This window comes from Sus scrofa, chromosome 9 (genome assembly GCF_054392235.1).
Source record: "Sus scrofa isolate SSC_HxYL_T2T_F1_AM1 chromosome 9, Sscrofa_HxYL_maternal_Yorkshire_Landrace_v2.0, whole genome shotgun sequence".
NCBI classification, from domain to species: domain Eukaryota; kingdom Metazoa; phylum Chordata; class Mammalia; order Artiodactyla; family Suidae; genus Sus; species Sus scrofa.
This window is the reverse complement of record NC_139391.1, coordinates 121,705,320-121,732,490: the sequence shown is the minus strand read 5'-3', so window position 1 is coordinate 121,732,490 and position 27,171 is coordinate 121,705,320. Positions and strand designations below refer to the sequence as shown.

General features: G+C 38.9%; 1 protein-coding gene and 1 long non-coding RNA gene across 4 annotated transcripts in view; both read right to left on the bottom strand.

The window, feature by feature from the left end:
• Positions 1-27,171, bottom strand: part of RABGAP1L (RAB GTPase activating protein 1 like) — a 657,995-nt gene that overhangs the window by 128,706 nt on the left and 502,118 nt on the right. For all 3 annotated transcript variants that reach the window (NM_001444343.1, XM_084974329.1, XM_013989628.3), the window contains 1 exon segment: positions 12,620-12,748. In NM_001444343.1, the coding sequence (NP_001431272.1) occupies positions 12,620-12,748 (129 nt within the window).
• LOC146400137 (uncharacterized) lies at positions 4,645-7,416 on the bottom strand. The gene is made up of 2 exons (XR_014816315.1): positions 5,273-7,416; positions 4,645-4,875 (listed from the first exon to the last, which is right to left on the bottom strand). It is a non-coding gene; the product is annotated as an uncharacterized LOC146400137 (long non-coding RNA).

Genomic DNA, 27,171 nt, shown 5'->3' with positions numbered 1-27,171 from the left:
CCCATATGCCGCGGGAGTGGCCCAAGAAATGGCAAAAAGACAAAAAAAAAAAAAAAAAAAAAAAAAAGAACTTACAACAAACTAAGATGCATGCCAGAGGAAATTCTTTGCCAGCCAAGTGGGCTGATGGAAATGGAGGGTGGAATTGCGAAGAAAAATAGGATCTTTTAGAAAATCTGAGCATTTAGGAGAAAACAGGGGACCTTGGGTATACTGACAAACATAGGAAACTGGCATGAATTATCAGATGATGGAGATACAGTTCAGGGTTGCCAAGTAAGATTCATGTTCAGAAGAGAATGCTTTCAGAGAAACTGGGTTGGAACTAGCATTCTGTTGACTGTAAGACATTGCTATGAGTTGAACTGTCTGTCCCCAAAATTTATATGTTGAAGTCCTAACTCCAGTGCTGGTGTCCTCATAGGGATAAGATGAGGACACACATAACACATGCAGCAGGATGACCATGTGGAACCACAGTGAGAAGACAGCCATCTCCAGGACCAGGAGAGAGGCCTCAGGAGAAACCAAACTGCCAACATCTGACCTTGAACTTCTAGCTTCCAGAACTGTGAGAAAATAAATTTCTGTTATTGAAGCCACACAGTCTGAGGAATTTTATTATAGCAGCCCTAACAAACTACCACATACATGGAACTGGGGGCAGACATGAGACCCAGTGGGAAAAGTACTGCTCATTTAGGAACCAACTTAGCAAGAAACTTCAATGTGTATTAAATGCTGGTGGGAAGTTCAGTGACGTTAAGGGCAAGGGATAACAGAGGAGGATAGCGTCATGCCTAACACAGAGGATGAATGAAATTGCACAGAATACTCTGATAAGGTCATTGAACCTGCGCCAAAGTGAGTACCTGAAGCTTCCCTTAACTTGAATGACATGACAGCACACAAAGTTCTCCCACCTCTTCATGCAGTTCATATGCCAAGATTCCCTCACATAATGATAACGATAGCAGTGATGACGATGACGATGAAGATAAGACCATTTGAACTACATATTACAGCGGTATGGGTAGAGAGTGGTGCAGGCACAGGAAAGAAAAAGGCTTTTCTTTTTATTCCAGATGAAAGAAATAGCTCCCTCCCACAGATGACAGCAATAAAAAGTCCCCAAGCCAGAGGAATTGATAATGACAAAGGAGTGCCCATTTAATCACAACTATCAGCTACCGCAAGGAATATAATTTTCCCCTCAGCAGTTTGTTTGCCTTTAAGTGGAGCTTCAGAAAGCCTGATGAGCAGTTGGAGATACGTGAATAACATTTAAAAATCTTCAGTATCAGAGTTCCCATGTGGCTTAGCGGTTAATGAACCTGACTAGCATCCATGAGGACACAGATTCAATCCCTGGCCTCGCTCGGTGGGTTAAGGATCTGGCGTTGCTGTGAGCTGTGGTGTAGGTCACAGATGCGGCTCAGATCTGGGGTTGCTGTGCCTGTGGTGTAGGCTGGTGGCTAGAGCTCCGATTGGACCCCTAGCCTGGAAACCTCCATATGCCACGGATGTGGCCCTAAAAAGACAAAAAGACACACACACAAAAATCTTCACTATCGTTGTTTTGTGTTTTTTTTTTTTTTTTTTTTGAGTTGCTATTCTCATCTACACGTAATTTCCACCATCTCAAAACAAAAGAATTTTTCATGGTGAGGGTTGGGGAAAGAATGAAAAAGGCATAATTGTAAAATGGATCAGTTCTCCAGAGTATTAATTAGATTTGGTTTTTTCCCAGCTAAATGCTATATGGATCCATGAGTTTGTGAAACAAGAATATGAATAACTAAGTAAGTATAATATAATTATTCTTTATTCTCCCCAGAGTAGAGGCACTGGTATCTGACATAGCTGTGGCTGAAGTGGCTGAAATGCCCCCAGAATCTAATGGCCCAGCCTTCCTAGCCTAACGTATTTTAAACATATGACATTTAAATTTATTTTTATTGCTACCTAAAATTTTTAAAAAAAATTATTTCTAGTGAGTAGCAACAGAGAAATACTATATTTACTTCCTTAAATCAGATCCCCAAACACAAACTGTGAGGCACTCTTTAAATATAATCTTAACATGAATCCAAGTAGTTAAAAAAAAAAATCGTTGCAAATAGCTGTGGGAAAATTATTTATTACCATGGCTTCCAAAGAATGAAGATGAGCTCTAAGTTTATTCTCGAACACAGATAAACATAAATCATAACAACAGGATAAAAGGTAACTGTCAAAACACTTCAGAAAGTTAAATGAAATATGGAAACGTTCACTTATGAGCATAGCCGCATGTGTTTTAGTTTTCAGAAGACCACTGAGAGGGAATGAGCTGCAGGGGAAAAGAAGACTTAAAAGTTGAAGAGGGAGTTCCCGTCGTGGTGCAGTGGTTAACGAATCCGACTAGGAACCATGAGGTTGCGGGTTCGATCCCCGCCCTTGCTCAGTGGGTTAACGATCCGGCGTTGCCGTGAGCTGTGGTGTAGGTTGCAGACGCGGCTCGGATCCCGCGTTGCTGTGGCTCTGGCGTAGGCCGGTGGCTACAGCTCCGATTCAACCCCTAGCCTGGGAACCTCCATATGCCGCGGGAGCGGCCCAAGAAATAGCAACAATGACAACAACAACAAAGACAAAAAAAAAAAAAAAAAAAAAAAAAAGTTGAAGAGGAGAGAAACCACTAGTTCAAACAGCAGTTCTGAAGTGTCCTTTTGTGTTGTTATTTCCATGTGGAGAGCTCTAACGATATTGTATCAAGTCGGGATGCCTGTAAGGGCACAATGCTTTATTATGGTTTATTATTTCCTTTTCTAAAAAAGAGATGCCCACATAAAATCAACTTTTGTATCTTATCTTTTTTCTTTGGAGTAAGAAAATTTAGTGATTTATCAGTTCATGATACAATATCCAGGTTTACCCAACAAGTTAATTCTAAAATGTTTATATTTTGTTGCTGTTGTTGGTTTGGTCATCTCACAGCTATATGGAGTTCCCTGGTCAGGGATCAGATCCAAGCCAAGTCGTGATCTACGCTGAAGCTGTGGTAATGCCAGATCCTTAACCCACTGTGCCAGGCCAGGGATCAAACCTGCGTTCCAGTGCTGCAGAGACGCCACTGATGCTGTTGCACCACAGCAGGAACTTTTAAAATATTTATATGGTTTTCTCCTTAATAAACGGAAAGAAAATGACAGGGCAGAAGCAGGTATGATGACAGGATAAAATGGCAGAAGTAAATAAAGGATAAAAATGCATTCCAGCTAACTAGCAACAGCTAGAAAAGCAGTTTTCTAAATGTGGAAGTGCCTGATGCCTGGGCATCTGGAGCTCTGGCCTGTTTCTCCACCTGTTATCAACAGTTTCAGAGCATGTTTAACATTCACCTGTTTCCTGCTCATTCCCACAATACATGATTTGTGGGCACCGGGATCAAACTGTATTGTTTCTGTTTGGGAGAAAACAAACAATGCCCCAAATCTCAGCCACATTGAGGATTATAAATGTTAACAGACACCTCAAAGGAAAAATGAGGCAACTATTTTGATTTTTAAAAACCTCATTATCAGTTTATAATTATCACATCACTATAGCCTATAACAAAATTAACATTTCCCTAGCAGAAGACTATGACACTTTAAACCAAAGATTCCAAGTTGTGGTTGCCGGTGTGCAGAGGCCTTGATAGGAAAGGAACATGTGATGTGGTTCCATTAAAAACGAACCCTTTCCATGGTGCACATAAGGGCACGTATTTGAGATTCATGGAGTCAACAAAAGCCTCTGTGTGGCCTCATTGCTAATTCAAAAAATGCCTCTACTTAGGAGATTACATTCTTGTTTATACACAGCAACAATAGCCAGAAAGAAATAGCAAAGAGCATGAAGAAATTAGAGGTAAATTGCTTTTAATACAAATGTTCTTTATAGTTTTGCTCTAGTGTGAAAGTTATTTTCAAACAGTTAAATTCAAATTCACAGTTACAAATATGGAGATCTTAGAGGGAAAAATATTGACTCTCTAGATAAATGAATTTACCACTATCTTACTAAAAATATGATTTGTGGGAGGCAAGATCAAATTGCATTAATCCACTTTGGGAGAGTGGATAATTGTCCATCACAGTATATAGGTAACTGAGCTGGAGCAGAGCTAAGGGTCTTCTGAGGCAGGTAGATACCACAGTAACATCTAGTTGATGGTGGCTACCTCTCTAGCATGGGGTAGGAAGACAATTTTGGTGTGAAAGAGGAAGATGCTAGGGTAGAACTTTGCTTTTAGCCACTAGGACCTTCATCTTACTCTTTTTTTCCCCCTTCCTCTTATCGCCTCTGCCATCTTTGTTTATTCCTCCTGCAATGCATTTAAAATCTCTATGATTAAAATAAAATGGGAGTGATGGTGGCAAAGTCACTAGAGCAGAGAGAAGCAAATCACAGAACTAGCCATGGATGGCAAAATAGCAATTGGCATAATTTTGCTGCCACTAAATATAACCTGAGCTATCGACTGAGCATTTTGAGCTCAGGGCAGTATTATCTTCTAATGTCACTAAACTGTCTTTAAAATCTAAGCATTTTTGGAGAAAAGATGTTTTTCTCTTGGGTAACCACCAAGTCATTTAATGTCCCCCTCCATAATTCTCTATCTTCTTAGAGTTCAATTCCTTTTCTTTCCTTTTTTTTTTTTTGGTGAGGTGTAGTTAATTTACAATGTTGTGTTACTTTCTGCTGTACATCAAAATGACACACATACATATACATGTGTGTATATATATATATACACACACACTTTTTTCTTTTTATACATAGCTATTCACAGAGGACTACATTCAATATTTATTCTCTCCATGTACAATACTTACATCTGTTAGCCCCAACCTTCCACTCCACCCTCCTCCAACCCCTCCCCGGAGTTAAATTCTTTGTATCCCTCCCCCACCCCCTTGTCCTCCAGTCTCTCAGGCCCCACTGTCTTCACTTTCTCTTCTACTAGTTTGATTCCATCATCTATCATGTCAACCTCCCTCCTGCTCCTAGGCTCATCCCCCTGACTCAGTGGTGTGCTGGGGTTAGCAGCTACCAGTTCAAGTGAAGTTACCGTTAATATTCAGAAATTGTGCGCCAGTTGTTAAGTCATGGATAAGTTGAAATTAGCCATTGTGGGAGTATTTTACCTGGAAATTGGCAAAAGCTACCAATCAGAGATTCCCTCTTTTCTCCTCCTTTTTGTATCCCCAGGATCTGGTTTATTATTGTACCAGTGCCCTGGCCCCACTGCCCTTCCTTTGTCTAATGTTGGCAAACCTCAACCATAGGTGGAAATAATGGCTTTCTTCAGGTATACATTTGAACGGCTGGGTGCTTCTAGAGAAATTCACAAAACACTGCAGAGTTTTGCTACTATCAGATCATGATCTCCAACCATTCAGTCCAGCAATTCCTGTATATTTTCCCAATTAGTTCTTTCATTCTCTACAATGTCCATCTAAAAGTTTGTCTATGTTCTTTAAATCTCTAACTCCACTGCATTCTCTTAGTTCTAATCCTATTTCCTTTAATAGAAATAATAGAAACCTTCAAATGGAATATTCTCAATTTCTTTCCTTCTTACCTTACCTAACCTGCACATTTGCCTTTATCTCCATCTATTCCTTGCTCATTCCTTCCTGCTGTAATGGAAGAAAAATGTATTCTTTTGAGTTTAATTCTTTGCTTCCTCTGAGGTCTGTCTCTGTTGATATATTCCAATCTGCAACTCCTCTCTTGTGAGCCTTTCCTTCTCATTTGACAATGACTAGTCTGGTTCTTGGATATCCACCCTCATCATTCCTTGAGCTTTCTTCCTAGTTTTATAAACAGATCATGCTCCCTCCCACCCCACAGTGTTGTTCACACTTCCTTCAGTCTGAAATGTCTTATCATCTCAGTGCAAGAAAGCTTCTTCTAAACCAGTGAGCCAAAGTCTGGATCCTTGGTTCTTCATATATCTCTATTATATCCCGTCTGAATATTTGTCTTACTTTGTAATTATACATTTATTAAGGCAATTATGTAAGTAACATCTTCTGCACAATATAAATTCCATGATTTCTGGGAGTGTATCTGCTTTTGTTCAACTTTGTATTCCTTGGGTCTAACATAGTGCCTGGCATATAGTAGGTACTCAATGAAGAAACCGATTGAGTGTTTTTTAAGAATTAAAACTGTAAACCAACTATCATGGAAAAAAACAAAAAAAAAATAAAACAAACATGGATATATTTTAAAAAAATAATTTAAATATTTTTTCCCATCATCCAAAAATCCATGTCAACCTCAACCTTATATCTACTTATTTCTCTCTCTTATACTTACTCTCTGGCTTGTTGGCTGTTTCTTTCATCCTCCATCATTTCTCTACATTAACCTCCTTAGAAGAGTTGTCTCATCTCCCTTCTTCATTAACACACCTCCCTCTTTTTTCCTTGAATCATTGGCTTTTTCACCTCATCACTCCACTAAAATCGCTGTCACCGAGGCCATGAAGAAACCTCTTTATCATTAACTGTTGCACAATGTACACCTCACTCTCCATACCTTATGTGACCTCTAAGGGTCACTGACATCTGCTCAACTTCTTCCTTCTTGAAAAAATTCTTTTTCCCTTAGCTTTCACACTTCACACTCTTCTGGGTTTCTTCCTGCCTTTTTAGTCTCACTGATTTCTACTTCTCAGTCCATCTTTTACATGTTAATGAATCTACCCTCAATCTTTCTCTCTGCTCTTCCATGAAAATTCACCTGCTCCCGTAGTTCAAAACTGATGACATCCAAATGTCTACTTTTAGCTCAGATTTGACTTCCACTCTATATCCACCTGCTTACTGGATGTTTCCATGTACTTGGATATGAGACTGTGGACATACTCCACAAATTTAACATGTCTAACAAATAACTATTTCCTAACAAATAACTCACTATCTCCTATCTTTGTAATTTGTTCTCCTTTGTCTGTTCCCTTTCATAGAGTGATTACAACCAAAGTGCCTACATAAGGATCCTGAGAGTCATTACTGACTCACTTTCTTTGCCCTAATGCTCCCATTTAATCACCAAGATCTGTTGATTATGTCTCTTGAATATCTCTGGAATCTGCCCACATCTCTCAAGCCCATTATAATACTCTGGTCACTTCTCAACTGGAGTACTACAACCACCCCTGAATTGATCTATAACCAATCATCTAATCTTAATCCATTCTCCACACAGCAACTGCAACAACCTTTCTAAAACATAAATCTGACCATTTGTCTCCTATTTAAAATCCCTCAGTACTTCCCACTGGTCCCAGAATAAGGTCCAAGTTGCTTAGCATTGGATTACAGGCTTGCACGGCTCTACCAGCTCTCTGCTTACCTCTCTACTCTTCTATCCACTCTCCTTATTCCCTCCCTCCTCGAAGCCTATTCTCTAGTCATGAACTATGTTTAGGTTTTGGACAACTCTGTATTTTCTCACCTCTGGGTTTCTGCACATTCTCTGCATGGAGCATCCTTCCCCCTGACTCCACATAGTCCTTAACTCTGCTAATCCTGCTGGTCTCATTTTAACTCTCACTTCCTCTGAGAAGTCTTCTTGCACAGTTCCTGGCATACAGTAGATACTCAATAAATGAACCTTTCTTTCCTAATTCTCTCGTTTTAGTTTAACGTCAGATTTTAAAGTTTTAATTTTGCTCCAGTTATTTTACTAATAAAATACACATGAAATAGATTATCTTATTTTTTAAGACATTCTATTGTGAAGATCTACCAACAAAATATTTTAAGTGATAAGATGTATTTGATATTTGGTGAATATATATAGGTATCACATTCATAAATTCTTATGCTCCAAAGAAATATCAATTTTCTTAACAAGCTTAAGATTATCTCAGAGCACAAAGGTTAAGTTTTTTGAATCACTAAGCTCCCTTTAAGAATCCAATAAAAGTCATACTGTCTTACCAGGAAAAACAAAATGCTTGAATGCATATATAAAGAAATTTAAATTTCTAGTGACTCAGAGTCCATGAAGCCAAGATCCAAGTTTAAGAAACTCTGCAATAGCAAAAATTTAAACTATAAACTAACAACTGAATAATGATATTCACAAAAGTTGCCTTCCTGTGAAAGTGTAGGATACTCATATGTTAAGTAACCAAATGACTTTCTGAAGTAAAGTTTTTTGGTGGTGGTGTATTTTTTTTTTTTTTGCTTTGTAAGGCCATACCATAGTTAAAATCCAAAATGGCATATGGAAGTTCCCAGGCTAGGGGTCAAATTGGAGATATAGCTGCCTGCCTACGCCACAGCCATAGCAACATGGGATCTGAGCTGCATTTGCGACCTACACCATAGCTCATGGCAATGCTGGATCCTTAACCCATTAAGCAAGAAGCCTCATCCTCATGGATACTAGTGGGGTTTGTTACCGCTGAGCCAAAATGGGAACTCCCCAAAATAAAGTCTGATGGGTGAATGTATTTTCTGATTTTAGTCTGGCTAGACCATAGGGACAGGAGGGATAGCAGAATAATTTAAAGTCATGTTAGTTAAATTAGAAAAAATAAACACCAAAAAATATTCCTGGTATTTAATATCACATGAGTTTCAGGAGAATAAAGTTATCTAACTTTATTAAAAGTTAAAAAGTTAAAGTTATTTATCTAACTTTATTTATCTAAAATTATCTAGCTTTATCAATAAATCCTGTTGGTATATTCACAGAAATAAACTATACACTGAGCTAATAAGTTATTTTTTTACCTGTAATTGTTGCATCTATTTTAAAACCAGTCAGCTTACGAAATCACAGGTCACCTAGTTCCTTAAAGTTGGAGGAGAGTGACTCATTTTGATGGGTAATTAAATGAGAACATGTCCATTGAAAGACAACCATACACAAGTACTATGAAAATAGTTAAAATCCAAAAAAAAAAAATTATTAAGTTTGACAGAAATTCCATCCTTAATCTTGAATAGCCACGGATAAGAAATTTTGAGTTGAATTTCTTTGCCTTTTCCATAACTACAGTCAGCTCTGTCTGTGAGCGCTTTGTCTAACAGGCAGCCCCATCTGCAAGTCCATCATTTCCTAACATTTCCAGTTGCCAGCATACTCTGCTGTAATGATGGCATGATGACTCATGTCCTTACAACACTCCCACTTTCATTATTCAGTGTAACACCTCATCCTCCACAGCCTCTGAAGGGTTGCAGTATATCAGAATGGGGAAGGGGGGAGGGGCTGACAGTGGGACAGGCCTGAGTGCTTTTTCAAAACTGCAAGCTGCTGTGAAATTGATTTAGTGGACTGTAACTAGCTTCTTGGCTTAGGATTTTGGTGGGGGAAAGGGGAGAAGTTTAAAATGAAATAGAATATGGACTTCCCATCGTGGCTCAGTGGTTAACGAATCTGACTAGCATCCATGAGAATGCAGGTTTGATCCCTGGCCTCACTCAGTGGGTTAAGGATCCATCATTGCCATGAGCTATGGTGTAGGTTACAGACTCGGCTCGGATCCTGTGTTGCTGTGGCTGTGGTGTAGGCCGGCAGCTATAGCTCCAATTTGACCCCTAGCCTGGGAACCTCCATATGCTTCAGGCGTGACCCTAAAAAGTAATAAAATAAAATAAAATATAACACAGTAGAAGAAGAAAAAACATCAGAGAGCATCATACATTGTAAGGGTAATTATCTCTTTGTGTGTGTGTGTGAGTGTGTGTGTGTGTGTGTGTGTGTGAGTTTAAGGTGTTGACATAAAAGCTATTTCAAAACGTTGGTCTTGGTTTAAAAACAATCTTAAGCTTTTGTGTTGGAGACCTATGTTCTAGTCCTAGCACAATCCTGAATATATACCATTTACGTTTTCCTTCTTTCAATTAAACCTCATATCTACCTCTCAATCATATGCTATAAATTAAAATGGTGTCCCTTGTGGGTACTGCTTTAAGTATCTAAGAAAAAGTACTCTTCTTAGAAAACAAAACAAAACAAAACAAAAAAACCCAAAACAAAAATAATTATCCTGTTATTACTTGAAAAAAATTCATATCTATCTGTTCATGTCCAAATAAATCACTAACTGCACACAGCACTTTCATTCCAGGAGCTGTCTATTCAGATCATATTTGAAACCTGTTTTCTAACATTTTCTGTTTCTGTGTCTCTCAGATCTCATGTTTCTGGCTTGACAGTTTTTGTTACTCCCATCCTCTGAGGAACTTCATAAATTATATTGGGAAAAAACTTTCCCTGTACATATCATTTTTGGATCACTTTCCTGGACTTTTTTGTTCTTAATGACTTTCCGATCATTCTATATTTCCCTTGAAAACATTTACCTATACCTCTTAACTCTCCACTCTTTTATTCTTAGAAATGAATGTCTTATTTTAACAGATTCCTACAGCATTGCCCCAGGTTATAGCACTGCATTCTGACAGCTCTGGAACAATGAACTGGCTAAAGACTACCTTTCAAATCTACCAATCACAAAATTCAATCAAACACACCATGACCACTGGAATGTATTTCCAATGTCTACAGACAAATGTGGCTTATGCTTAGTCATTTGGTTTCACCAAATAAAAGTCATAAAGGCGTTAAAAGCTTGCATGTCAGGATGAAGACTTCGGAGATCTTTCTTAATGCCTTGGAAAATAATCTCTTTGAATATAGAGTTCATTTGAAAGACAATATAATAATTTTTTTCTCCTCAGTTATTTATTTAGTGCATTGAGTTATACCTTTTAACATTTAGAATTTAGTTTAAAATAACTTAAAAATTTGAAAAATGTGCTACACCAAAAATGTTTTACAGTGGGTACTGTGCTTAAGTGAAGTCTGTCTCGAAATACATATTAAGTAATGAGGTTCATAAGCCTAAGACTACTCTATCTTCTAATTGCTCAATCCCAAATCCATGGAATCATTTTGATTCCTCTTTTCCTTTCATACCCATGTCTAATATATCATGAAATCCTGTTGGTTCTTTTTGAAAACACACCCAGGCTCCAACCACATCCATGTCCATTTCATCCGTGTCCCCTGGTTCAATCTATCATCATTTCTCAATAGGATTACTGCAACCTCCTCCCACCCACCCAAGCTGATCTCCCTACTCTTACCTTGTATAGTCCATTCTCAACATGGTAGGCATTGTGAGCGTCTAAAACCTCAGACAGATCTTATCATTCTTCCAATCAAAACCCTGTAAGGGATCCTCATTTCACTCAAAGCAAAGCCTAAATCCTCACAATAGCCTGCATCTTCTGGCTTCTTGTGAGTTCTCTAACTTCCTCTCCTATTGCCCTCATTTTTCATTCTCATTCCAGCCACACTGGCCTTTCTGGCTGTTCCTCAAACTTACCAGGTATAAGCCAACCTCAGGGCCTCTGACCCAGTTGTTGCCTCTGCTGAAATGCCTTCCCCCTAGACATCTCCATGCCTAAATCATCTCCTCCATCTTCCCAAGGAGGTCTACTCTAACAACAACTGGGACTTTCCCTCTCCCCACCAATCCAGCTTACTTATTTTGCCCTACATTTTCTTTTCTTTTTTCATAGCGATTTATCACCTTCTAACAAATCTTTTTTGTTTGTTTGTTTGTTTGTCTTTTAGGTCCACACTTGCAGCATATGGAAGTTCCTGGGCTAGAGGCTAAATCAGAGCTACAGCTGCTGGCCTATGCCACAGCCACAGCAACGCGGGATCCGAGCCATATCTGTGACGTGCAACACCACAGCTCACAGTAACGTCGGATCCTTAATCCACTGAGCGAGGCCAGGGACCGAATCCACATCCTTATGGGTGCTAGTCAGGCTCGTTACCGCTGAGCCGCAATGGGAACTTCCTAAATATTCTTTATTATGATGATTGTTTATGGTCAGTTTCCTTCTGCAAGAATGTAAGATCCATAAGACCTGGGATCTTTGATTATTTAGAAAACAAATTTATGTTTTTGCCATGGTTAGGTTAGAAGATTCCCTAGTATACTTCCGAGGTACAAGAACTGACATTGGTAAATTGGTTCCAAATTGTCTTTAAATGTGTTCTCTCACTTTGATACGACAATTCTCTGGATGGATATTTCTATTTCAACTTACAAAATTTATTTAGTGTTACCAGATATATGATAAGAAGCAATGTATCCAGACATTTGTCAGGTGTGGGATGGGAATGGGTAGATCAAGACTCAGAGCTTTCCCAGTCCTTTAGAGAAAGGAAAGCATGGCCTCAGCAGGCTTCTTGCTTTGTCCTAAATAATCTTAAAACAGATGGCAAAAGCTAAATACCAAGTCTGCTGCTATGGAAACCACTATCACAGCAGCCCATTCTAGAGCCCCACCTATAAGATAAATGTTTATTTTCTTCTTGTTACAATCTGAACTTGCCAATGTTCACTCTGATCCTACTAGAAAGACAGCTACTATTTATACACATCAGCTTGACCAAAAAATCTGAGAGACTAGTTCACATACCACATCATCTTAAACATAGTCAAAATCCAGCAACCAACAAAGAGAAAGTTTTACATAATTTGCCATGTGATTCTGCATTCAAGTTCCACCTTTATTATATATAAATTCATATAACTTACCTTAATATTGCAAGCCTGCTCCATTAACCTTCTTGCATTTTCTTCCGCCCTGTATCTCTTTGGAAGCTGGACTCTGAAGAACTTTAAAGCACCTTCAAAATCAGCCTGCAGAAGATCTTCCTTTGAGGTCTACAAAACAATCACCAAGCATCATCAGTTACATTTTAACCTGTGTCACAATAAATGAACTGAAAGGGAATTTCTATTCCTGAATGTACTTCTACAGCCGACATCTAGGTGAGTTCCAAAAATTTTTAGGAAGAGATTTCTAATCTCTTTGCTATAAACTGAAATAAGTCACTATAAATCCTAGAAGCAATAAAAGAATTGATTAACAGTCTAACATATTTAATTTATATTACCTGAAGATTAGAATGGTAGATCCTGGCAAAGCCAAACATGTTCTGAGAAAATAAAAATGTCAGAGAAAAAAAATTGCACTTTGGGACTAATCTGTGACTTTAGCTTGGTGGAAATTTTAAGGATATTTTAATTAATTAATTAATTAATTAATTAACTTTTGGTCTCCTTTTATTTCTTTTTTAATTTTTTTTACTCGCCCCCTTTTATTTCACCTATTGATAATTTATAAACATATGAACAAATTTTGACTTGAAGTGAAAATTCAACAAAGTTAAGGGTGGGCAATATCACCGGAGAAGGATTGATAGCTTTGTGAGAAACACAAAGAGTAAGAAAAGTAACAAGAGTAAGAAAATTTTCTTGGAGTTCCAGTTGTAGCTCAGTGGTAATGAACCCAACTAGTATCCAGGCGGACATGGGTTCGACCTGGGCCTTGCTCAGTGGGTTAAGGATCTGGCATTGCTGTGAACTGTGGTGTAGTTCGCAGATGCGGCTGGCTTGGATCTGGTATTGCTATAGCTGTGGCATAGGCTGGCAGGTGCAGATCCGACTGGACCCCTAGCCTGGGAACTTCCATATGCCAGCAGTGCAGCTCTAAAAAGACAAAAAAAAAAAAAAAAAAAAAAAAAAAAAAAAGACCTCCCCAAAACACTTTTCTTTATAGGCAATCACTAACTGACTTATAGGAGACATATTTTAAGGACTCGTAAATTTTAAAAAACTTAATTTTTTTTAATTTTAAAGAAAGAAATTAAACTGTTCTAGAGAGTCACTTTTAGAAGTCAGACCAGGAAAGATGGCAAATGGTGGGGTTGGGGTGGGGGTTAGATAGTGGGAAGAGGTCAGAGGGTAACTGGAGGGTCAGTGTGACATCATCCCTTACCACTGCTCTTTGAAACACTAATAATTCTTAAGTATATTTTTACAAAGCTGGCTGAAGATATAAACAATACAATCAAAGCACATTAGAGTTACATAATAAACACTTAATGAGAGCATGGCTTTTCAACTAACGACAGCGACAGCTCAAGTGAAGAAAATAAGAAATTGTTCCCATATCTTAAAGAATGCTATGAAAAAGTAGCATGAAATAAACCATATAACTACTGAACTTCTTATGAAAACTATTGTTTGCAAAGTTTACTTAAGAAATAACGACCACCTAGAAATGACTACATGTATGCACAGAAAAAAAGACTGAAAGGAAATAAAATGTTTCTCTGGATAGTGGAATCATGTTTTTTTTTTTTCTCTTTATATTTTGCTATATTTTCAGCAGTAAAAATTTTGTAATAAAAAAGGCAATAAATATTTTAATACACAATGATAAGTAATCATTGGCAAACACTGAGATACAAATTAAGAGATTGAGTTAGACTGGGTACACAGAAGTAGGCCAAAAAGAAATTTGATGTTTTAAGAGTCAGCATTTAATTGTCAAAAACTGCAGGAAAAAAAAAAAAAGGAAAACATGATGGCTAGAAATCATAGAACTATGTGCTAGTTCAAAATTTATTTAAATTTAAAACTGATTAAACTTAAAGACTTCATTAAAAGAGTATAAGGAAGTCAGAGGAATTCTGCTCATGATGAGTGGCTGTCATCACCACCACCCTGGTCTAAGCCATTGGCACCTCTTAGCCGAGCCACTGGTGTAATTCCCCAACTGGTCTCCCTGTGTCTGCTCTGGCTCCCTACAATGAACTCTCCTTACAGCAGCTAGATGATACTTTATCGGATCAGGTTGCTCTTCTGGATAAAGCTCTCCAATGGTTCCTGAAAAACCCAAAATCTTTACCACCATCCACAAGACCCTTCACGATTTGGGGGCCCCTGCCTTTTCCTCCAACCTCATGTTGAATCACAACCATCTCCTTATTCTCAAGCTAGGCTAACAGTGCTGGGGTGGGGGGTGGGGGAAACAAGCCTCAGTACATCTCAGATTTATTTCCTCTCTCGGAGATACTGAGATATGATGGCAAAATGTTAGTGGAGAGAATGTTTAGCATGATAAAGTGCTATCAACTCACCTGAACTTAGCTGGAAAAGGCAGTTATACTGGAAACAACCTCAGCCCCAAAGATGGCTTCTTCAACTAAAATGTCAACTGCTGACTTATTGAGAAAGCAGATTCCTACCAGTTATACCAGACATACTACATCCCTAGTCCTTCTTCACCTGTAATACCGGTTCTGATGACTATCTCTTTGCTAAATGTTGGGAAAATTCAAGACAAGCTACTTAAAGAGTTTGTAGGGAGGCAAGATTAGTAGCTTTCCTCATTATTCAAAAGCTTCTAAGGAACCTCTTCTATCGTCAGTGTAACTAACCTCTAGTTACCTGGAAACAGATGCCCCGAAATGGCAGGAACAGTCTCTTGCTTGACAGCAACAGCGTGGTTACCTAATTTTCTAATACTGTCCAAGGCCTAATTTCAAGTCTAGCCTCTGAGTTCACAAAAAAAGCAGAAAGATAGGATTGAAGATGAGAAGTCACATATCCAGTGACATTTGTCCTCTGGTCAGGCCAGGATGGCCGTGTACCTATACAGAGATGCTGTTAGGAGGAGGCTGTGGTCTCAGGGGAGGCACAGCAAGGGGCTCCCCGCCTGGGTGGGGCTGGAGCCCAACTCCAGTTGAGTCTCTGGAAACAGAATTCAGAGCCCTGTGACCGTCCTTTCCAAGATACCACTGGTCTTAGTGACTCTATAGAGCTATACAAAAAGATTACCTGGATAATTAAAAAAACATTTAAACAAGTCCTACTTCTATTTCCTTTCAAGTAGATAGATATAAATATCCAGAGGGAAAGGTAAGTAGGATATAAATAAAAGAATCCTTCCCACTCAACCCAGTAAAATGAATTAAGCACACTGCCAGGCACATAATAGACATCGATATATATTTGTTCCACGTATTCATAAAGGCTCTACTTTAAGCATACCCACCATTAAAAAGTCAAAATTTATCAAACGCAAATTAGAAAGGGATTTAGGACTTATTTTGATATAAAATTGATTTTATATTTTGGGGAACATCAGAAGTATACCATGACGACTTTTTTTTTTTTTTTTTTTTTTTTTTTTTTTTATGGCCATACCCATGCATATGGAAGTTCCTGAGCCAGATACTGAATCTGAGCCTCAGCTGTGACAACACCAGATCCTTTAAGCGACTGCACTGGGCCAGGGATCAATCCCATATCAGAACAGCAACCTGACCTGCTGCAGTCAGATTCCAGATTTTTAACCCACTGTGGCACAGCAAGAACGCCATACATGGCAACTTTTGTACTTGGGTCTTTAACTTCTTTTAAGAGTTATCACCTCTCTTCAGGGGGTAATTCTGGCAGCAGCCAACAATCAGGGTAAAGATGGGAGACAAACTTTCTCTTCGTTCTTTCATTCCCTCCTCAAAATGAATGATTTAAGGAAGTTCATGAATATTAAAAAATAAAAACCAGGAAGCAATTTGACAGCAAAGGAAGTGTGATCAAAATTAAACCTTAACATGGCTACTGAAGGGACAGCTGGAGCATTTGGCTATGTGATATGTCAATCTTCCTTGGCCTGAGAGTCCTTTAGAGTCACCGTGCACAACACCCAGAGGGTCAGTACTGAGACTATAGCCAACACTGATATTAATATACAATGTCTGATAACAACTTCCTATGTCACTTAGCAGCAAAAAGAAAAAATATAGGGGGAAAAGAGGGAATTTTGAACGTGAGTAGAGTAAAAATTTTCTTCTTTTTCCAAATTTCATATTTACAGAAGAGTATGAACTCTGGCTATGTGCCCTACTGCTAATACTAATTTGAGTGTGTTTCTCCCACTGAAAAATTCAGTGCAAGAGTATCGCATTTTAAAGTGATTTAAAAAAAAAAAAAAAAAGACAGCAGGGTGGGTGGAAATGAACAGTTCTAACATTTGAGTGTTAGCTCTAGATGCTTCTATTCCTAACCTCTCACTATTCTTGGATGTCAAACCTTTCTTTAAGGGCCTCTGATAAGCAGCAAAATCTAGATATGATTATTTTAGGGGGTTATCTGGAAAACATCTAGGCATGGTTCTCTTTCTCACCTTTTCTATATTTATCACAAATGGTTTTTCCTTCCTTTAATTATAATGTCTAACAGGATCTCCATTTCATTGAGAAATGTTTTTGGAGGACTGAGAATCATCTGGAAGCATAGGCTTTGGAAGGAGAAAACATTACTTATCTGATATCTACATTTCCTGTATCCCTTACTTTGGTATTTTAATTTCGCCAAAGAAACATGTATGTGGTGAGTCTGTACACAGTTTATGCTTTGTGGTAATATCTAAAATGGAATACTTGTACCTGATTTATTAAAGGAAAATTATTCTTCACTAGGTGTAACTTTGAAGGACAATAAGAAGAAATTCCAAAATGTGCTTGGTGTTCTAGTAGTTCAATGGGCCCTCAGTAAAATGGGGAACAATAAGTAAGGCCCAGAGTCCACATCTACAATATTGTCTTGGTAAATCATTTATTTGATTAGTTCATTAAGAAAATTAACTTGTCTTACATAGGAAAAAAAAACAACCATTGAGATCTTTAAACTAAACTAAGGGATTTGTACGTCTTTAACCCATTACACCTTCATATTTAAAAAACATGACTAAAAACCTAAACTTCCGTGCTAGCCCTCTTGATGGGTAATGGGAAGACTGCCATGTTGCATGTGGTAGGATTCCTCTTAGGACCACCCTGTGCAGATCAGCCATCGATCCCTCATCATTAGCCAGTCCAATAACACACGGCTGAACAACTGTACTTCCCCCGGTATGCATGCTAAACTTTGAGCAATAATAATTCATTGGATAGCTGATCCCATTTCACAGCCATCTTGCTAATTAAAGGGCATGTCGTTTTCCAACATGCAGAGTACCCTAGTCATTGAAGTATAGCACTGTATAACAAAGTCAGAGATTTCCAAATTTGCCCCCCCCAATAGATAACTCAGCATATACTTTTCACATATCATGCAGGTGGCACTATTACCTGTAAATGTTAGAGCCCAAAACAACCTGAGGGCTGTACCACCTCAGCAACCTAACTGGGCCACCAGGTTGCCTTAGTACAGTTGTAGCATATAGATCTTCTCACAGATCTGAAGCTTGTGAACCCATCTCCCTATGGGTGTTATGCTTGACAATTTATTTTACACTAGAGGCAATTTCAAGTCATCCCTGATGCAGATTTAAGTATGAGAGATATTCTCAGTTATTAATTTTCTGTTTCCCTTCAAAACACTGAAAATGTAAATGTTAAAGAAAGACAGCACCAGATCACTCTAAAGTCACCAGGGGAAGTTGGTGAGTCACAAAGTTAAGTGGTCTTTCAGCATATGGAAATCAATTAGACCAAAACTGATTCCTCAAAGAGAGGTAGAGAATTTGTTGAAATATATTTTAGCATTTCTTCATGTCAAAGCTCCTAAAATAAAAGCTTTTTATTTCATTCCTTAAAAAAAAAAAATCCTGCCCTTTCTAATAGAATCATAAATCTTCAGTTTTTTCCTTTATTAAGAAAAAAATATAATTCAGAGAGAAAAAATTCAAGTGAGCATTGATGATCTCAGCTGGGCATTAAAACCTATGTATTGAGCTCTTCTCTCTTAAATGACAAAAAAACTATATTTCTCAAAAAATACCTCCCCCTCCCTATAATTGTAGGCTCAATATTGCATCTAACTTCACCTTGCAACAATAAACAGATTTTCTTCAGGGTGCATGGCTACCTAACATACGTATTATGATTATACAAGAGATTATATTTACATGCAAATAGACAGATGAAGACTGAATTAATAATTGTAGAGACAGAGATAGAGATCTGTAAGTATAAAGAGAGATGAACTCTGCTAGAGGAAGATATGTGAGAGAAAAGAGTTAAATTCAGTCAATATTGTACTTTTGAAAAGACTCAAACAGGATAGAACCAAATGAGGGAACCATCTAGAATGGTATTAAATTCCATCGTACAAAATAGACAAAGCTAAGTTATTCTTGCCCGATTACCAAATAATGGTATAGGACTACTGCAGACCAATTACATTATAGAACAGTTGCTGGGTATAGTTCTCAAACCACTAAAGAGAAATCCTGCACCAGTGATTGTGGGTATTTAATTTTAACCCTTGGTAGGAAGTGAGGAAGGGGGATTTTTCTCTTGTTCAGGAAATTAAAAAAAAAAAAAAAAAGCAAGCAAACCAGACTTCCCAGACTCAGCACAGACCCAACAGCTTTAAGCTGTTTCACAGATACACAGTTCGAACATTCCAGGAGATAAATCTATAATTTCCTAACCACGGATTTTTAGGGGGTAAAATTGGCTATTAAAACAAACAGTCAAATTGGCAATCAAATGGAGAGGTTAGAAAGCAATCCACAGATAGTCTAGATAAGTTGCAATATTGCCTGTGGTAAAATTTAACCCTTTGGAGATATAAATAACAGAATGCCTCCATCAAGCACTTGAGTATTCTGCTTTATTGCTGAGCCTGGCCAACCTTAAGACTTTTTTTTTTTTTTTTTTTCCCTGCCACAGAGAGAATGCCAGTACTGTGGCCCTGGGCTCGGAGAGGAGAGCCATGTCTCCTCTAGCCAATTAAGGAGTGGTGTGAACCAGGCTCGGACAGAGACCCACGGCAGTGGCCACTCAGCACTTCCTTCTCAGTAGAGTGGGGAGAAGGGGAAGAAAACAGAAAACCGCAAGCCTCTGCCAGGGATACAAGGAATTCTCACAGAAGGTGGCAGATTCTCTACAAATGAAGTTCAATGAAAAACAGTCTCACCGCCAGAAGCCGAGGCACAAACAGACGATGCCCCATCCCCAGAAGTTCCAGCACTCGACACGCATACTCATTCACCAGCTTGCTCCTCTCGTCGTGCATGTCCTGGGACTTTTTGACAGGAGGTGTGAGCTTAGCAGCTGGGGCTGGGCAGGGCACCCCTTCTTCCATGAGCAGTAAGTAGGTATCCAGAATGAGAAAGCTGGATCTCTTATCCACAATTTGGAGAACTGCGGTGGGAGGGGAGCCAGGCTGAGGTCTCCCCAGGAGCACGCACAAGCCAGCCTGTGGTGGGAACTGTCAGCTAATGTCTCCACAAGAAAAACATGTTGGCTAAATTATCCACTGGGCAAGAGCCCCAAAGTAGAGTGGAAATGAAATCAAATGGTGATCTAAATTAAAAAATGGCAAAAGCAATCGAATGCAAGAAAATGGCTAAGAGTGATGCAGGAAAATTCACATACATGTGTAAAAATGGACAAGCTTCTTAGAAGGGTCTAGCAAATGAGAGAGAAAGACAGTGTGTGTGTGTGTGTGTGTGCGCGCGCGTGCTGTGTGTGTGTCTGTGTGTGTGTGTGTGTGTGAGCGGACAGCAGCAGCAGTAGCCAGGAAGCCAGGGCAGTTGTGAAGCTGCAAGGAGAAAAGGATGAGCTCATTGCAATCCTTGATTCGTGACAAGCAGCGCTGCTGCTGCTGCTGCTGCTGCTGCTGCTGCTGTCTCTGCTGCTGCTGCCTCTTGCTGTGAATCAGTAATGAAGGGGTAGGGAAGGAAGGGGAGGGAAGAGAAGGAGGTAGGTGAATGAGCATGCAGAGTGTGTCTCGGGGGAGAATGCTGTAATAGGAAGCCAATGGCGAGCCGTTGGACAGATGCGCTTCCCCTCCCAGTCCACCTTCAATCAGTGTTAGGCTGACAGCTTGTGCTGTTGAATCCTAAAGCCACAGACAGACGAACCAGCTTCTCCTAACATGTGATGCTCACAGAAAAATTAGACAGCTTGCCAGCAAAAAGGCTGACCTTTATTCACTCTTGCTTTCTAATAATGATAACAGATACAAGTCTGATTTTATACTGCATATTTAAAGTAGGATGCTCCAATCCTTGATAGATTACTGAAATCTCTAACAGAAGAGGAAAATGATAGATTATGGACAGAAGAGCAGGGACCTAGCATCCAAAAATGACACACCCTCAAGTTAAAGTGTTTATGCGTTCATGGAATAATGACTTTTTGCAATGCTAGGACATGCAGAGGTATCTCAGCATTCTGGAAAGGCTAGCTGCATTTAAAAAATTTTATTTTTATTTATTTTTTATTGAGATATAGTTGAAGTACCATATTATATAAGTTTCAGGTGTATAACATAGTGAAAAAGACATTTTTTTATAAACACACAATATGATAAAGTATAAAAACCTACAACATACTAAGAGTATACCTTTAAGGAACTATTAAGGTTGAGATTTTCAAAGCAAAAATAACTTTCCTGACCCCAAGACTGTGATACTCAGTTAATAGTTCAAAACATTGTTTTGACGCTCTCTAGTCAAATTAATCTTTCCTTCGTAATAACATAATTGAGAGTTATCCATAGTTTAAAATTTTACAATCTCAGTATTAAAGTTTTATATTAATTTCCTTGATCTGAATCATCAGTTGTAGCCAAAACAAGGCAAAAGGACAACATTACCTTGAGAGGTAGTTTCTTAATTTTATCCTAACAATTAACTACTATATATTCAGAACCTTGGTGCTACAGTTCCGTAGTTGGTCTCATGACTAGCAGACCACTTTCTCTGAGCAAGTTGTAGCATGGTACAGAGCAATGGGACTAAGGAGCCATGGTAAGTTCCTCAGTTTCCCACTCTGACAATTAAGAGTCACAGATCTCTGCAAGTAACCAAACAGAAACATATGTATCAGCCCATCCCTGCGATCTTGATTACAGAAATACAGTAATTATAGAATTGGGTATTAAGGGAAATACTGCCTTCCTTAACAGAATATTGTTTTTTTCTTCTAAAACCTCAGGAAAATGAAATGCTTTTTTGGTTAAACATTTAAAGTATTAATTAACAAAATAACTTTAAAAAGATATTTATATATTGCTGTCAAACCTTCTATTTCTTCCAAAAATGATTTCCTAAAAAAAAAAAAAAAAAAACTGTACAAAATAAAGATTTTATTTTTGGCCACACCCATGGCATGCAGAAGTTCTGGGCCAGGTATTGAGCCCAAACCACAACAGTGACCATGAGCCATAGCACTGACAATAAGCCACAACAGTGATAATGCTGTATCCTTAACTGCTGGGCTACCAGGGAATTCCCAAAGTAAAGCCATTAGAATATTTTAGATAGACAGACAGACAGTCAGATAGGTAATTTCAGATCCTTAAGGTTCTGGAGGAAATATGTGATGGGCTACCCAGGGTGGAAGTTAGTTCAGCCAGGGGGTTAGAGGGAAGAGGTTCTGGGCCTCTCATATCCCTATCCCCCCATCCCTACCCCACACAAGGAACAGCTCTATTTTCATCTTGTTCGTATAGTAGAGTTCTACATGAGATTTTGTTTGAAAAGACTGTGCTATTTCTATGTTAGTATGAAAAGCACTGCCATAGAAGCTTCACCTTTAAGAGCAAGGGGACAATGTGACTTGCAAAGGAAGAATTCAGTAACTCCTTAGCTTATAGGATTTTTTTTTTTAATTTTTATTTTTTGCTTTTTAGGGCTGTACCTGAGGCATATGGAAGTTCCCAGGCTAGGCACTGAATAGGAGCCACAGCTGCCAGCCTACCTCACAGCCACAGCAACTTGGTATTTAAGCCGCATCTTCGACCTACACCACAGCTCATGGCAACGCCGATCCTTAACCCACTGAGCAAGGCCAGGGATTGAACCCACATCCTCACGGATCTGAGTTGGTTTCATTACTGCTGAGTCACAACAGGAACTCCCTATAGGATTTTTTATGATTGATTTTTTTGTAAGGATAGGGACATGTTTCCATCTATCTGTCTTCATCTCAAAGAACACTGGCAGAAGCATTTTTAAAAAACTTACATATACCGGAAACAAAAAGTGTACTGCCCCAAAGGACTATGGTAAAAGAAGTAAAAATTAATCGAAAGACTTTGGAACTGTGTGGTTTGGCTCTGATGCTCACAGAAGTTAAAACTATATGGATTGGGAGTTTGGGACTGGCATATGCACACTATTGTATATAGAATGGATGGTCAATAGGGACCTGTTGTATAGCACAGGGAACTCTACCCAATATTCTGTGATAATATATATGGGAAAGAATTTGAAAATGATTGGATATGTGTATGTGTGTACTGAATCATTTTGTTGAAGAGCAGAAATTAACAGCATTATAAATTAACTATACTTCAATAAAATTTTAAAGAATAAAAAAACTATGCACTAAATATTAAACGTAATGATTAAAATATATTTTAATGAGCAAATCAAGTTATACTTAAGCACTTATGGACATTTAACAAAATGCTCTGTAAAAGGCACTACAAACAAGTGGTCATGTATTTCAGTTTTCCTAATCTCTCCATCATCCTTCCCCTCAAAAATGTATATCCTTGAGGAGGTAAAAGGTGCAGGTTCAGCCTCAGCTCTGAGTGGCCCCTGCTGGGAGGCAGAGTAGTTTTAGGGAGAGATGGCACGGGTTCAGAGCACACCTTTCCCAATCAGGCTGAGGAACTGGGGTCATACCAGGCCCTACAGGAGGCACTGGGGATTAGAGCAGTGGGAGCCAGAGGAAGAGCAGGAGGAACTGGGGGCAGGTCCATCTGGCTACGCCTACCAGTCCCTGAACCAAGGTCCTGAACCAGAAGAGGCAGAGCTGGCACCAGTCAGGGATAGAGAAGATGGAGCTGCTAATTTCCAGGACTGAACTAGGCCTTAGGGCTTCATTTGCTGAACTGGCCCTAAGGAGGGTGAGGATGAAGATGAGGAGGGAGCTGTAGCACTAAGCAACCACAACTTGATTCCCATGGACCCAGAACATGGTGAAGGGCAAAGGCAGGTGACATCAAATAATCAGTGGGAAGATGTGCTACAGAAGGCCCTCCAAGCCTGGCAGGCATCCCCTGCCTGGCAAGGACCACATTGAGAGCTGCCTCAACTCCCTGCACTCCAGCACTGAACATACCCCAGGTTGTAACATCCATCCCCAGGCTTCCATTCCCTTTTCCACATAAAGGTAAACCAGAAACCTACTTACTCAGTTCTATACATATGTGGAAACCCACTTTCACATGGGTCATGTGTCATTCACTCTGTAGAGAAGAAAAGCACCCTACACACACAGCCCCCCCCCCCTAAAAAAAACAAACAAACTAACTAAAAACAAAACCAAAAAAAGCATTATCCCTGCTTTCAAAATTTCCATAGTTTTCCAACCTTGGTCCTATTTTTCAGGTTGTCCCTTGAGAATAGGCTGTTGCTCAATATCAGGTAAAATAACTCTTCTAGAACATTACTCGGTAAGATGAAAGAATGTATTCTAGGGATTTCTGAAGCCCTAGAAGAGCAAAAAAGCATTTCCCCTTATGCCTCCCCAACTCCTCAAGTAATTTATTTATTGTTGATCATACTTAGCAATAAATGCAATTTACTTTTGAGAAATAAATTTGTTGAGTTACAGAGCAGTTCAAAAATGAAACAAGGGATAGAAAAGAAACTCTTCTAAATTAGCCAGTTAATAATACATGATTTCTCAAATTTCCTCACCCTATCATAATGGAGATTTTAAAAAAAATCTGTAAAGGAAGTTCAATAGCAACTGAAGATAATATGGAAAGTTTGGATGAATCATCCAATGAGGCAGAGTAAGAGAAAAGTAAAGAGGCCAAGCAATGGTCCCAGAGCCATGGTCTAAAGCACAGGAGCCTCACTCTAGAGTACCGGAAGCAGGTGGATGGTGGTGCAGTCCTAAGTGGAGCCTTGAGCTTGAGTGCTCTTCCTGAGCCACTCTACTGAGTCATGGTTGTTGGACATGTGCAGGACATAAATAGATTTCCATTGTCAAATGAAAAGCATACTTGACTTAATTTACAGAACTGTAAGGAAGAACACTGAGTACCTAGGAACATGTGAAGTAATTATGTCAGGGGTTACAAAGGTGAAAAGGGAAAACACTTTCCAACCTACAGGAGCTTAAAATCAGGGAGGCATTCAAACACAGAGATTAAACTGTGGACACTGTAGAAGAAGGAACACCTTGTGTATTACAATAGTCATTCTTTCTTGTCTGCAATGGATGGAGACAAAAGTGGGCTTAGACTGGTGGGATTGGCCTCTTTCCTAGTCTAAGTATAATAAGAATCAAACACATCTCTAAGGACAAAGCAGGGCACTGCTTTTTATGTCATCTTTTAGTCACATTTACTAGCTGAAGGACATGGGTAAGTTACTATTCTCTGGGCCTCTGTAAAAAGGCAGTATCAGCCACATAGTCAAATTGCTCTGAAAACTTAATACATTCATGTATATAAAGGAATGTTTCATAGTGCCTAGCCCAGGGTAGGTACCACATAACTAGTAATTTCCTTCATTCTTTCAGGGAAGTCAAGAAGAGGAGAGCAAGTGTAAAATGCACTGTGTTCATCTGGGTTAGGGTTTAGAAAGACAAAAAGACTCTGGATGTATTCACGTTAGAAAAAGAGCTAAGCCAAACACTGAAAAAAATGCTCTTGTAAGACCAACTGCCTCTTCAGTTCGTCCTTAAGATTTAGGCAGTTTATTAAGGTAAGTAGCAAAGGATCCATGCTCTTCTCAACTAGGAGAGGTAAAATTACAAAAACTTAATTCTCTACTTATTTCTTTTTGTCTCATAGACTACCTTTTCAAGGATGAGCCCTCTATAATTTAGCAAGTTCCTAAGATACAACAAACAGGTTGAATAAAGGTGAAACAGTGAGTGGAGGGCATCTTGATCCTATAAAATCTGGTGCAGTTTACAATGGGCCATTGGAGTCTTGGTTCTGCTTGGAACTGTGCTACACTTCTGGAGGTAGAAAGATACATCAGATGTTGCTTCTAACTTTATGGATTACTCAGGCTACCTGAAGAAAAGGCTAAAATAAAATGTAATGAGACTGAGCCTACAAGTTATATCACAAGGAAATGACTCATTATCTTGTAGGTGGAACCCATACACTGAGGAATTAGTTCAAAATAAGAAAATACATAACTAACACTGTGGTGGATAGTTCAAGTAACAAGACTACTGGAACTGAAAGAGAAAAAGATTCCTACAAAATACACTTACTTATTAGGTTTTTAGAGATTCTGACCTCTTGTGACACTTAAAGCATACCTATCTTAAAGAAGCTTTAAAAAAAGTTTTTTATGATAGTATTAGTTGATTTACAATGTTTCTTCAGTTTCTGCTGTATAACAAAGTGACCCAGCCACCCATACACACTGGTTTTTGTTTTGTTTTGTTTTTCCATCAGGTTCTTACCCAGGAGACTGGATACAATTTCCGGTGCTGCACAGCAGGACCCCATTGCCTGTCAGTTCCAAATATAACAGTCCACATCCACCAACCCCAAACTCCCCGTCAGTCCCCCTGCCTCCCTCCCACCCCAGCAAACACAAGTCTGTCCTCCATGTCCATTTGTTTTGTTTTTAATAGAAGAGAGAACTTTTCCCCCACCAAAAAGCAATATAATAACATTCTCTATAGTCATAGTAGCATCACTATTATTTTGTTACCTATTCTTGTGATCAGATTCCAGAATAGTACCTTTATTAATACAAGCACTTCTACAGTCTCTTTGAGAGCTGGTCATTCTGCCTCTGCTTCTGCATCCTCGCTGACAATTAGCTCAAAAGGCTACCTATTTTTATTACTGGACATTTACATTTGTTTAAATAGGACTACTTATGGTAAGCCAGAAATCTTAAACTTCCAGTCTTTGAACTGGGTCATACATTTTTTAACACAGAATAAGTCTACTTTTTCTGATGCAACGTTCATTAAAATATCTCAACACAGTCAGTTTTGTTTCCTTTTCTTCAAGCTAACCATCCTTGCTGCTAACTGGGCCTCCTATGAGCTGGTGTTTACACCATTCTAGACTGTTTACAATCCTACCTCCTGCTCCAAGGAAACACTTTTTTCGGGGACAATACCTCTCAATAAATTATTACCCACACTGATAAAATAGATAGTTTAGATGTGAAACAGAATCATAAAATATTGAAATGTCGTTAGACCCTAGAAACCATCAAAGCCTAATATGTTCATCCTATTGATGAAAAGATTGAGGCAGCAGGTAAGTAACTTGCTCACAATCAGAAAACTTGTCTGAGGCAGAGCCAGGAAGCCAAGATCCCAGAGCCCTGA